Raw genomic sequence first — 13,520 nt, 5'->3', positions numbered from 1 at the left:
TATTACTTTAATTGTCCCATCCATTTAATGACAATTCTTTTGTTCAACCCAGCTATTGATTGCATTCACTTCCTTTATACTGAATGATCCCTTAAAAATGTGTACGACAACAACTTGTCATGGTTCCTTTCTTCAGTAAAGTATCGTTTTGAAAAGGTACTGTGTTGTATCATGTAGCACGGGTCTCTTGTCTTCTTATTAACGTGTTCCGCGCCTTAGACAACTATTAAATATCAAGGAAAGCAAGGACTTAGCCTCTTACATGGTCAGGGATGTTGAATGTTGATTCAGCAATCGAAGTATTACATTTCATCATAGGCAGTGTACATAGTGGATGCCTACTACAGAACACTGTAAATCTGTAATGTATAGTCTGCAATCTAACCCGTATTGGCATGAGGATCCTGCAATCTAACACTGTAAATATATTGAATAATCAACTCTCGGATAAAGAACATCAACTATAAAAGTCATAAAGCCTTCCCCGAGTGGTAGCAAGCTGATTTGAGTGATTTCAATCATGAACCAATGCATTTCTCCCCTGAAAGATTACCTGGACTTGAGTATTTACTTAATGATTTAATGGATACAAAAGTTGAATAAACAAATCCATCTAAGCCAGATTCATTAGTCAAGGAAATGATTATGGTACCCATACTACAATTTCAAGTAACAACGAAGATAAATTTGCATTAAAGTCAAGTGACATCCTCCTGGCATGTGGGAGACAGGCATATCATAGACTGAATCAAAATGTCAGTAGTATAGCATCTTGGAAAAAATTTCCTGATTCACATTGTAGACTCTCTAATTTCAATACTCCATTGGGGGTCCGAAGGTTTTTCTTGATTTTGATTTCCTCTCCAGATGACTATCTGCTCATCCTTGAACAAGATAGGGACACATGGCACTAAATCCTGCACTAATAGGAACAACATTAAATACTTAAGCACCAATTGCACATTTTATCTTCCAACTTTAAGGATGAGAAAACATTGAATTTGATAATTCTATAGCACCAATTACCCTTAGCTTCACTCCAATCTTTTTGCAGTCGCTTGAACCCACATGGGTGCAGTCCAGTCTCACAACCTCCTCAGTCTTAAAAGCCTCCCTCACCCTCTCCACCACATTTACATAAACACCATTTCTAGCTGAACATGGAAATCATAACTCAACATATGTTACGATCCAATACTACTCTAAACTGGATTATCACAAAAGTCACGAAACGATAATCTTTTGTAATAAGTCTCTACTACACAGATTCACTTACTGAGTTTCATTAGAGGAATTGAGTTCAATCCCTTGTTTCTAAGTTCTTTTGTTTCCTCATTCGTCAAGCCCACGATTAAATTCTTGACAAGCCTAGGATATATTGGTGCATAAGGCCTCCACAGCATAAGAGGAATAACTGGACGGTTCTTGGGATCATAATTTCGTCCTCTGTAAAGAAGCAGTATATTAATGTTGCGGTAGATAATTTTCCCACCAGTCTTGTCCTGCAGACACAGCAACACACACATCAGGGAACAAAACAAAAGGGCAATCCGAAAGTCTAGATTAGAAAGATCATTCCTTTAGCAGAAAAAAAAAAAATGCAAAAACAAGAATGTTGACCTCGAGGTGGAAGCAAACATTGTCCATGTCAAGAGTTGGCACACCCAAACACTTAATCCTCACAGCTTCAGCCTTCTTCCAATGGTTATGGATGTCATCCAACATGTTGTGAGTGACTCCCCCCTTCCCTAGCACAACATAAACATCATTAGCTTCTTGCCATCAGACATGGATAACAACTCATCTATATTAAATAACAAAACCATATATTACAATCAATATCAACATCAACATCAACATCACTTTTATCCTAATCGGTACAAGGGAAACCATATAGAAGCAAGAACAAAATGATATGTTAAAAATGACAGCAATTAAAAATAGGAGCAATGCAAAAACAATAATGAAGCAAAACAAGGCATGCATATAAGCCGTCAACAAAAATGTAAAAAATCTAACATTGGGCATTTCTCAATCCTTACAAAAACAAAATAAAAGAAAGAGAAAATGGGGTTCACATTGTTCTTCCCAATTTCAAGCATTTACACAAGCATACCAACAATGTACACAAGTATATACACATACATATATACATAAAAAAATGTTGAGAAAGAGAATCACAATGTAATCATTTAATATTCTCAAAATTCTCTCATTTTTTTTTTCTCATAAATAAAAAAAAATTGAGAGAATTAAGGAATACCCAAATTGATTTGCCTGGCACAGTCACTGTGACGGTAGCGTTCGACAAGCTCCGCCACCTCCTCCTCCTCAAGCGGGGCTCCGACGACCCGGTTCCGCTCCTCTTCCATTCGCTTCCGGTCCACTTCCTGCTGAACCGGGGCGGAAGTCCCGGTCCAATTCCGGTCGAGCCGGCTCGGTCCGAAAGGAGAGAACTTGGGTGATTCGCGGAAGCTGATGGGTTTTACGGAGGGGTCGGTTTCTGAATAAGAATATTTGAAGTCGAATGGAAGGTCCGATTTTAGAGGAAGATTCGGGTCTCCATTCATATTCGGAGCTCCATTGTCGAAGTTCTTTTTCTTCTTCTTCTTGTTCTGCTTCTTCTCCTCCTCCTCCTTTGCTTTGTGGGGCTTTGGAGAGGGGGGAAACGGTGGGTCGTATTGGTCATCGGGAATGTATTGACTGAGAAAACGACGGAGAGAGAGTGGTAAACGATGCCGTGACAACGCCAAGAGGTGGTTCGGCATTCAGCAAAACGGTATTCTTCAATAAAGTCTTTTCTGGTTGCACTGACCATCGACCTGCGTTGCGTTATTGTAATTACAATTATGTATAATATTGAAGATTGTGAAAAGATAATATTAATCTTTTAAGACTAAATTTTAAGTATACTTCATAACAAATATCAGAGTGGCGCAGCGGAAGCGTGGTGGGCCCATAACCCACAGGTCCCTGGATCGAAACCAGGCTCTGATATGAAGTTGATCTTTTGTTGTGTTTTTTTCAATCTCTTTTCTTCCATAAATTAATAATATTTATTTACGAGGCAGGATAATTTGACACCTTATCTAAGAGTCATTAGATCAAGAAAAATCAACGGCTCTGATTTGTAAGCATGTGACACCGTTGCTTTTTTTTTGATCTAATGGCTCTTACATGAGGTGTCAAATTTCAAATTTGACACCGGTGTCAAAGGATCCTACCTCTTTATTTAATGTTTGTTATATAATTATTTTAGAGGGCATTAAGTGAAATGTTGAGAAATAATTAGATACAATAGTTTCATAAAAAATGATTTTATAACATTAAATTGTGAAATTAAAGAGAAAGAAATTTAATTTAAAGGAATACTGCTTTCTTATTATTCTATTTTCGTAAGTTCTTATATTTCTTCATCCTTTTCTTCTTCTTTTTTTAAATCAGCATCTCTTAATATAATTATTTTTTAATTTATTCATCTCTCAATCTAATTGCAAGTGAAAAAAGCTATTCATCTCTTAATCAAGTGATAAAATTAAAATGAACGAATAAGAAAATGTTGCCACTTGCCACCCCAACTCTTAAGCATTAAGCTTATTTATATGGATCAAAAAGTTAAAATTTAATTGACCTTACATTAACTACTATCAAATATTAACATTGAGAATCGTAGAGGACTTGTCCTATTTTCGTTTTCATTTTTTGTCTCAACCTGTGATATTCTGTAAGACAAAACATAAATTCATATTCACGCATATTAATATATCCCAATTCCAATCAAAACACAAATTTATGCGAACCCTTTCAATGAAATTATTTTACTTTGGTGAGTTTTCTTTTTTTTCTCCCACTCTTTTTTCTTTTTTAAATCAGACATTTTTCAATTTAATTATTTTTTAATTCATTATTCTCTCAATTGAATTATAAATATATATGAAAAAAATTATTCCTCTTAATCAAAATGTAAAGGAAACTAGTATTAAGCTTATTTACACGGATTAAAAAACAGATATCGAATAAAATAAAAAAATAAAAAAGCAGAATTTGAATTGATCTTATATCCAACTACTATCAACCGTTAACATTGAGATTGATATAGAATGTTAGAAAAAAAGCTCTCATATTCTATTATTTTGCTAAATAGTGATGTATAAGATGAAGAAAATCATAAAGGAGTAATGCAGGGATTTATAAGATATGATTATGTGAAATTAAAGAATTACTCAAAAAGCGAACAAGGGAACTCTGTTATGATTTCTATAATAGTAAGCAACGTTATATATTCCTACAAAGAATTCAAGCTATAAACACTACACAGTAACTGCTATAATCTATGATACAAAAAAAAAACAGACTATACATTAAACGCTGTACAGCCTCAAATGGCCAAAAAACCAGATAAACATTTTATTCTCCTGATCAACTTCACAGCCAAATGTTGGTTTTTTGCGCCATGCCATGTTGCCATTACCATGAAAGTGGATGCAAGCAACATACCTTTCTGGTTGAGAGGGGCCATAATAAATATACTTTCAGGCTATTATACACAAACTACATCATATGCTGGTTGAAACAAGAATGTGTCAAAATATAATATATTATCTATGGTTAGAAGAACTGTCTCTTATGTCATTAGTCTTAGCAGCTAAGCGAGCTGTTGAACCAACAGTTGTCGGTCGCAATGATTTCTGCCGCACCATATCACAGAACTCAGGATCATTTGTCATCCCTTCATGCCTTATCCATTGTACAATCTCGTGATACATAGGAAAGAACCGCATTTGCAATGCTGAGTAAGTGAAGTATGGTATAAGTGTTGAGATAACCACAAACAATGTCACAATCCAATAGGAAGGAGCTGGAGCCAGAGTTTCAATGAAGACTTTGTAAGCATTTGTAGAAAAGCTCGGAGGTATTGCTCCATATGCAAGGAGGAAAAGATACCAGAGAGCAATGGAGCCCCAGAGAAAAATATGTTGAATCAAGGTGAAGTAATTTATAGCAAGTGCCATCTGCAAGTTTACAACCCAAACCACGCAAGTATACATTGTTGCTCCTAGTATATCCCTACCAGCAGTTCTTCCCTCCTCATCAAAGGCCTGAATCTCCATTGCTTTTGTGCAGAAGAAGAAAATTATTATGGCACTCATAAAACCATTAAGCATCCAGCTGAGTATTCGACGCCAGCTAAAGAGGACATTTTGAACACCTTCTTGATATAACATCGGAAACTGCCACATTAAACACAAATAACAAAGAATGATTATCAGAGAAGTAAACCAGGAACCCCAGATAAATAAAATCAATGCTTGCTACATTTTACTTCAGGGTTCAGATACAGCCAAAGGGGATTTATTTAAGCTGTAATTATTTATAAGTGACTGCTGTGTTTAAACAGTATTGCTACCCTTTACAATGGGCTTCTTAAGTGTTGTCAATGTCAAGATGCAGCTAAAAGCCGCCATGAGGGAGTAAAATCAATTATGTCTACAGGTTAAGGTAGGTCTAAATGTCTAATGTAGGAATGATGTAATCATAATCATATGAATTATTGCAAGGTTATGTTAGTCTAGTCTTTTTTCTTTTTCTTTTTTGGTGAGTTCTCTCTGTGGTTCCGTCAACCAGCATACTAGTTTATAACAGGACAATAGTGAAAAATTTTAATTTCATAACCATTATTAGGTGAACAATAAGATTACCTTCAGACAGTACCGAGCTGAGACATCCTGGTCAAAGACCCCAAGGGCAACCACAGGAAGTGATGAAAAGAAGACATTATAGAGCGACAAAGCCCAGTCATTGTAAGCAGGCTGTCCAGAGAATGATGCATAAACCTCATATAAGAATAGAGTAAAGCCAAATGTGATATTCTTGTAGAAAAAATAGCAGATCTGTCAGAAGAAAGAATGAACAAGTTAGTATAAATACAAAACAAAGGTTTCAGATCATCTTTTAGAGCCTAAGGGGCAAGTTGGCAACTCTTAAAACTGGTTTAGAATTGTTTAAGATAAACTAGTCATATAAATTTAAAGTTATTTTGTAACTAGTCTTAACTTAAACTTAGTTTGGTTAAAATTTGTTTTAAATTAGTTTTTATCTAATTTATTTTTAAATTCATTTAAATTCAAAAAATTTAACATGCTTATTGACCATCAGATGAACGAGTGGTCCCTAAAAATTATATCACACCAAAAAAAACCACCATTAAATCTAGCTGAAGAATAGACAAAGGGAGAATGAAAAGGAAGAGAAAGAATAGGAAAAAGTTAGACGAAAAACCAACTTTAAAATGGTTTTTTTAAGAACTAATGAATCACAAAATTGGTTTCCATAAGAATCAATTTTAAAAAATTTAGGTAGTTACTAATCAGCTTATATTTAAAAAATGAGCCCATTGCACTTAGACATCTAGTTTTTTGAAGTTCCAAAATACCCCGTAAATGCATAGAATGTTGAGATCCAGATATAAGAGAGTGGCAATACCATTGATGAGATCCTCCGGTAACACCAATGTCCATGTACAAGAAGTAATCTCTCCAAATAACGGAACTGTGCAATTGCAATATCACTAGACATAACAGCCTGGGGGGAAGAGAAGATAAGGAACAAAAAAGTTGTAACAAAACAAGATAAGAAAGCAGAAACCAGTTAAAGAGCAAAACATGAATAGTTTATCAATTTTCTGAGTACCTGCATTCCCTCCACGCCACTGATTCCAATCCCTATATCTGCTTCTTGAAGCATTCCCACATCATTAGCTCCATCCCCGATAGCTAAAGTAGTTTTACCAGTTCCAGTTTTGACCAGTCTAGTGACCTTAAAGAGAGGAACCAATAAAAAAATCAATTTTGAAAGCTAACCAGAACTCTTATCAGAATTAAAACAAAAATGAGGACATGATGTCAACTAGAGGAGAAGAAACACCAAATAGATTGAAACATACCAGTGCCTTCTGCTTTGGGGACGAGCGGCAGCAGATAACAGATGCACAATGAATTGCAAGCTCTAGAAACATGTTCTTCATATTATCCTCTAGAGCATAAGCAAGTGATTTTCCATCAATAATTAGAGCAAATGCTTGCTCAGAGGTTCCTCTGGAGGCAGTAATCTGTTGACCACCTTCAGATATCTGATGGCGGATACTTTCCCTTGAAGCCTAAAACATGAGTCAGCATAAAAATATCAGGACCCTAATTTTTAACTAAATGGCTTTTAAGATACTTGCACACCAGGCAATCCCTTCTGACACAGGCAAAAGTTTATGAGTAAAAACAAATGGATAAAAACAGATAACACAATCCATGCACCATCTTTCTCGCATCTTTTGAAACAAAAGTGAATAATGCCAAGCAACTGCATTTACTGGAATTATTAATACCAGACTATCAAGCTACTTTGCTCTCAAAATCAGAAGTGAAGATTCCTCAAAATATGACCTCAAATTATCAGCAATGTAAGGCACATTCCACACACACGTCACTGTCCATGTCAGAAGAACTTATTTCGATATTGTAATAAGTTAAGAGAACCATTTTGTTAACATGCTCCGGGGACCTAGACTAAAGATTGATATTTAATTTACCTTGGCAATAGCTGTCTTGTCTCCGCCCTTCTCCAATGCTCGAATTTCTGGAGTCTCCAATTGAATTATAATCTGCTTCATTCCTTGTCTAAGCAAACTACAAGCAAAACTGCAATCGTATATTGATGTCAAACATCTTGAGAAGTAATTCTCATGCTGAAGCCAATGTAGAAAAGCAATGATTACAATATTATACCCAATATTGATGGCAGTCTCCATTTTATCCCCAGTCAAAACCCAGATCTTAATTCCAGCTTGGGCAAGCTTGTCAATGCAATTGGGTACCTAGCAAAAGAAAATGAGAAGCATTATTTCAAGTCCTGTTCAAATTGATAAATTTTCACATGTAAACAATTTTTTCCTAACCCACCCCATTTTGGAGCTTGTCTTCTACAGCAGTGGCACCAAGAAGGATTAGATTCCTCTCAATCTTATCTGATACTTCCTCAATCAGTGTTTCCCGATCTTCAGTAACAGAATTTGTTGCTTGAGAAAGTTTATTATTAAACTCCTCGTATTGTTCTTCATCTAGTACACGGTACGCCAGAATCAGGGTCCTTAGACCTGCATCAGCATATTCATGCACATGTTCCAAGGTTTTCTCTTCAAACTCCCTCCCATCCTTGGCAAGCCTTTCAAACATGACACTGCATGAAAGTATGACATAAGGCATGTCAATAGGGTCAAATGCAAAGATAAGTGACTCAAAATACTAAGGTTACAGTTACAGGTTCAATTATCACAAACCTGTCAGCACCTTTACAGAGTAGCACAATTCTCCCCTCTTCATCTTTCACTATCACTGACATTCGCTTCCTTGAGCTATTGAATTCTAAAACATTGAGAAGTTTGTACACCCTGCAAAATGAAATTGCTTAGTGTACATCTGATGCACTCAGCATTACTTGACTAGAAGAAGGTAAATTCCAAAAAGCAGTAACCATAAACAATAACTGAATTAGGAATACTGCTTTTGAAAGTTATAAGTTATGACATAAGCATTAGTTATTGTGTATAAAGTGAAATTGGTTAGTGTACATCTGTTGCATTCAGCATTACTTGACTTGAAGCAAGTAATTCCAAAAAGCAGTAACCATAAACAATAACCGAATTAGGGATACTGCTTTTGAAAGTTATAAGTTATCACATAAGCATTAGTTATCGTGTATAAAGTGAAATCCCTAAACACCATAACAAAATAATAAATAGATATTCAAAGTGGAAAAGGTGGCAAGGACAAAAGTTTAACCAGTTTTTTATCCATGTAAACCAAAATAGTTTTTTCGACCATTTATATTTTAAAACAATATCAGAGCATCAATTACACTCTAGATCCCATCAGAGGAGGTCTAGTCAAGACTTGGGGACCATAGAAGTAAGTCAAGGATACAAGTTCACCTATTCTATTGCAGCTTTGTTCAAGTTGGTCGGTCATATCCGAAGGACTTGAAAAATATCAATATCAGACTCCACATCCCCATGCAGCCATAAGCTATTGACTAGAGCAGCAGCAAAATGTAAAAGTTGCTACTTTTTATTGAAAATTAATTATTGCCATAATGAGACTAGTTAATATGCAATTGCATGTGCCTTTCTCAGTGAGATTTCATCCTAAAACATTTCATGTTGATTATCACTGAAAAATGCAGCAGTCAAAATCAATAGTTACTAAACCGACAGAGCAATAAATAAAAACTAACCTTTCAACTTTGTCACCAGAGACTGGATCCAATTCATACATCGATAAACTAGTCTGAGTCCTTTTATAGAATTCAAAACCAACTTCTCTCGCTGCAATCACAAATGCTGCTTCATCTGGAGATTCAGCCTCATATGAGACATTTCCTGTGTCTTCATCCACTTCTGGAATGGCTGTATGACAGATTGCCAACAAGCGGAAAAAATTCCGTATAACATCTGCATCAGGCTCATTAACCCAGTTTCCATTCATTATCCTTTCATCTGTAAAGTTAAAACCTTTGATGGGTGCATTTCTATCAGGAGATTCCCCGATGTCATTTATCAAAGGAGAACCATTTTTTATATTCATGGCCATTTCAACCTCTGTAACGCCACGGCCATACGCTACCCCAGCAATGGAACATTTGATGAACTCCATTGAGTTGCAGGTCAGAGTTCCAGTTTTATCAGAAAGTATTGTGTCGACTTGGCCAAGTTCCTCATTCAAGTTTGAAGTGCGGGCATAGGCCGGTTTGTCAGCTTCTTCATAGTACATATGGATATCTTGATTGATGAAGATGCTCTGAAGGACTTTGACAATTTCAATTGATACATACAATGAGATGGGAATGAAGAAGCCATATAACATTAAGGCTGTCAAAGAATGAAATATAGCAGCAGCAGGTGCTCTTTTAGGATCAAAGAAAATTGTAGAATCATCTGGTCTTAGATACCATCTTTTCATCAACCCGTTGTCCAAGTCATCTTTAGTTGCAATGCCAAAGAAAATAGATCCAACAAATGCCATTAGAAATAAAATACAAAACAAGAAGTAGATAACTCTATCCATCTTCCGCTCAATTTTGCTTCTCTTTGAAGGGGGATCAGTAGAATTTTGAATAACCTTCGTGTCAGGACCAGCGAAGATGACAGCTCCAAATATGTAGTCCGTATTACGAAGTTTAGAGTCTCTTAGAAGAAGTTGCTGAGGAGAAAGGGCGTATTGTTGCTCTTCAAACTCCATGCTCCCAACAAATGAATATAGATTTGCATTTGGGTCTTCACATTTGATTGTAGCTTTAAAATCACTGAACTCAGAGTCCTCATGTAAGGAAGAAGTTGCTTCCAACCCTTGTTTTAACTTCAAATTTGTCTCCCCATCTAAGTTCATGGTCTCAACATAGCAGACTGCATCCTCATAACTGGATGAAAGCAGTAGGAGGTCTGCAGGGAAGAATTCGTCCTTCGCTATCTTTACTATATGCCCCACCTTCAGATTCTTCCATTCAATATATTCGAAAGTTCCATGCCCTTTATGCACTTTAACTTTTCTATTATTCACCTCACTATCCTGCAACATTATTCCACTAGCTAAATTATTTACACTGACATGATAGCTTTCAATAAACAGACCTTTATCCCTCCCCCCCTTTTTTCCCTCTCTCTTTGGCCATCAAAATGACAATGCTAAATGATTACCAGTTTAGGTTTTTCCTCTTAATATACATAACTGGTGGTTTATTATTTGAATTCCATGGAGATATTTTGAAAAAAAAAAAGGGTAAAAATTATAATCAAATTAGCACAGAACTTAAATGTAGGAAACATTGTAGAAGAAAAAACAATATATAGATCCATTTTGGACGTTCTATTTTTGAATCTGAGAGATAAGGTTAACAAATACTGGAATTTATGAACAAAGCGCTTGGTAAATGCACTACATCCTTTTACAACAAGTCATACCAAGGTTCTAAACAAAAAAGCTAGAATAAGTCATGAAAATTGACATACTCTTTCTGTCCAGAATTTTAACAAAACTACCATAAAATAGAAATATCGATTCCCTTTTATAACCAAACACTTCCTCAACCTTGTAAGAAAACCACAACTTTTTTAAAAAAAATTACTACACACACACACAAACAGAGAGTTTATGACACTTTGACTTGCCAAAAAATATACATCAAATTTAAAAAGGGAAGACCAATCAGATTCATGTGGAATCCACACACATGTGCTGCAGGGTGGAGTACAAAAAGGTTCAAGAAATTTACTTTTATAGAATGAAACTCACAACAGGATAAAGTGGAAGGGAAGAATCTAGTACCTGCTTTTTCCGACGCCAATCTTCAATACCCTCTTTAACCATAGTTGCCCCAACAACAACAATCAGAGGAAGGATAGCACTGACAGCTGCGTAAGGAGCAAGCTTTGTGAAGGCCAAGATGCCAGTTACCAAAAAATAGAAATTAGCAACCCTCCTAAACTGCTCAAAAAGTGACTTGGGCAAGAAAGTGGCAGGAGTATACTTTGTGGAACTCACAGAATTATCTGCATAATTCCTATTCACAGAATCAAAGCTCTCTGGTTCATTGCAGAGCACAACCCTGGAATAGCCACGTGCTCCAATCTGTGAGTGATCTCTCTTAAAAGATGCTTTCCCACATGCGAATGAGTAGATCTTGCTAAGATGCAGCTTCCTTCTCCTCTCACCCCTCATTCTTCTACAACTCAATTCAACCTTTTTAATCCAATTTCAAGAAAGAGCAACACCAAGATAAGCTAAGTGCTCTTCCCGAAACTAGCATCCACCACAGACAATTACCAAAACTTACAACTTTCTCAAGTCTCAAAGGAAACCTCAGAATACTTTAAAAGGAGCTCACTTTCAAGTTTCAAGTGCAAAACCCTCAATGCACCACAACCTCTTCAACCACAACCCCCTCCCCAAAAAAAAAAAACTCAGAACCCCTTTATCACAGATACTCAGTAGATGAAAATTAAGTCTCAAAGCCCCAGTAATCAATAACCAAGGAATGACAACGAAACTGAATAAAAAAAGAAGAAGAAAAAAAGGCTAGTATAATAACAGAAGATGATGATGCAGGTTGAAACAAAATAAGTTGAAACGTTCAAGCCTGCGAGAAAATCTATATACTGTTGAGGAAAAAGCAACGTTAAATGTGAGTTGAAAAGACAAAATACCCAGAAGCAGACAACGTCCAAAAGAGCCTAGAAAACCGGTCAAAGAATCAGCTTGGGAACAGAATGTTCGACGAAAACAATAATAAGGAGTGAAAAATCATCATGGTTGATAATTTCTCTAACGGTGTCAGACGAAGAAGATAATAGCTTTGAACAAAGACTCTGATTAGATCTCGCATTTCGATTCTTGAAAAGCGTTTGTTGTGGACGCGCATTACCCCTCTTTTTAATGGACCGTGACAATTTCAAATTTTGCTACTTTCCCAGAAGCCACAGTGCCATGAGAAAATGGGACATCAAAAATTTTTGAGGAGAAGCTGAAAAAATTGGAATTTGTCAAAACCGAATTTTCATTTTCATTAAAAGTATATAAACAAAAAAGACTAATCGATGCAGAGACAAACACGAAGAAGAGAAGACAACGACTTTCTTATGTAAACAGAGAATGTTCTTTTCATAAAATAAAATGAAATGAAAAATAAAAAATAAAAATCTCTGTTTTCTGTCTATTTCGCGGGAAAGCTATGTATGGAGCTCGTCAATGGTGTTCGTCAATGGTGTCAGACAAGTCTTTCTCTCTCTCTCTAATCAAAGAAACTTCACAACTAATATTGACGTAGGAAGAAGAAAAATGAGATGCTAATTTTATATAATAATGATAATAATGTGGTGTAAATCAAAATAATAAAAATAAAAATAAGCTCGTAATAACAGATAACAGGAAACAAAACATGGGTTTTTGTCATCGGCACGAAAAGCTAGACAGGTGAGAATAATAACATATATTCGATCATCCTCGATATTATTTTTGATATTAAGAGGGTTTAAAGATTTGATCGTGAAATTGCCTCATTAAAAAATGTTTGTATATATATATATCATATTCTAACTACTTATCAATGAATCTACTAAAGAATAAATATTTAATTATCTTAACAATATGTAGTAAAGCTACTCAAGATAGAGTCGTTATTTCAACAGAAAAGAAGTTAACTGGGAGATTTGCATAAATTCTAGAAGTAACCCTTATAAATAAGAGATTAAAGATCTCATATACATACTTTTTGACCTATTTATTATTACGGCTAACATTGTGCACACACTCACATCTTGACTATAAGTCTATTGCTGGTGAGCGATAATTGAGATACTACCTATTTCTAAATGTATACCATTCAGTATAGCAATACGGTCTTTTAAGATCTAACAAAAAAATATATGTGATTTATAAAAAAAAAAACATCCAGAGCGATTTGATTTGACTTAAATAAGG

At 35.5% G+C, this 13,520-nt stretch overlaps 2 protein-coding genes and 1 non-coding gene across 3 annotated transcripts; 1 reads left to right on the top strand and 2 right to left on the bottom strand.

The window, feature by feature from the left end:
• Window positions 1-376: 376 nt before the first annotated feature.
• LOC133287187 (CRS2-associated factor 2, mitochondrial) lies at window positions 377-2,796 on the bottom strand. Its single transcript, XM_061484750.1, has 5 exons — window positions 2,264-2,796; window positions 1,621-1,748; window positions 1,277-1,502; window positions 1,027-1,154; window positions 377-917 (listed from the first exon to the last, which is right to left on the bottom strand). Exons 1-5 carry the CDS (start codon window positions 2,766-2,768, stop codon window positions 792-794), a joined length of 1,113 nt encoding a protein of 370 aa, XP_061340734.1. The 5' UTR covers window positions 2,769-2,796; the 3' UTR covers window positions 377-791.
• Window positions 2,797-2,925: 129 nt separating this feature from the next.
• TRNAM-CAU (transfer RNA methionine (anticodon CAU)) lies at window positions 2,926-2,997 on the top strand. Its single transcript has one exon. It is a non-coding gene; the product is annotated as a tRNA-Met (tRNA).
• A 1,293-nt stretch (window positions 2,998-4,290) lies between these two features.
• On the bottom strand, window positions 4,291-11,762 carry LOC133287177 (putative phospholipid-transporting ATPase 9). The gene is made up of 11 exons (XM_061484736.1): window positions 11,370-11,762; window positions 9,283-10,613; window positions 8,330-8,440; window positions 7,953-8,229; window positions 7,779-7,867; window positions 7,583-7,691; window positions 6,944-7,156; window positions 6,691-6,816; window positions 6,484-6,582; window positions 5,700-5,891; window positions 4,291-5,231 (listed from the first exon to the last, which is right to left on the bottom strand). The coding sequence occupies exons 1-11, from the start codon at window positions 11,760-11,762 to the stop codon at window positions 4,599-4,601; spliced, it is 3,573 nt and encodes a 1,190-aa protein (XP_061340720.1). The 3' UTR covers window positions 4,291-4,598.
• Between the last annotated feature and the right edge of the window lie 1,758 nt (window positions 11,763-13,520).

This window comes from Gastrolobium bilobum, unplaced genomic scaffold (genome assembly GCF_033153095.1).
Source record: "Gastrolobium bilobum isolate Gb01-03AN ecotype WA unplaced genomic scaffold, APGP_CSIRO_Gbil_v1 utg3288, whole genome shotgun sequence".
NCBI lineage: Eukaryota > Viridiplantae > Streptophyta > Magnoliopsida > Fabales > Fabaceae > Gastrolobium > Gastrolobium bilobum.
Note: the sequence above shows the minus strand (reverse complement) of the source record. Positions and strands in the feature narration are given on the sequence as shown.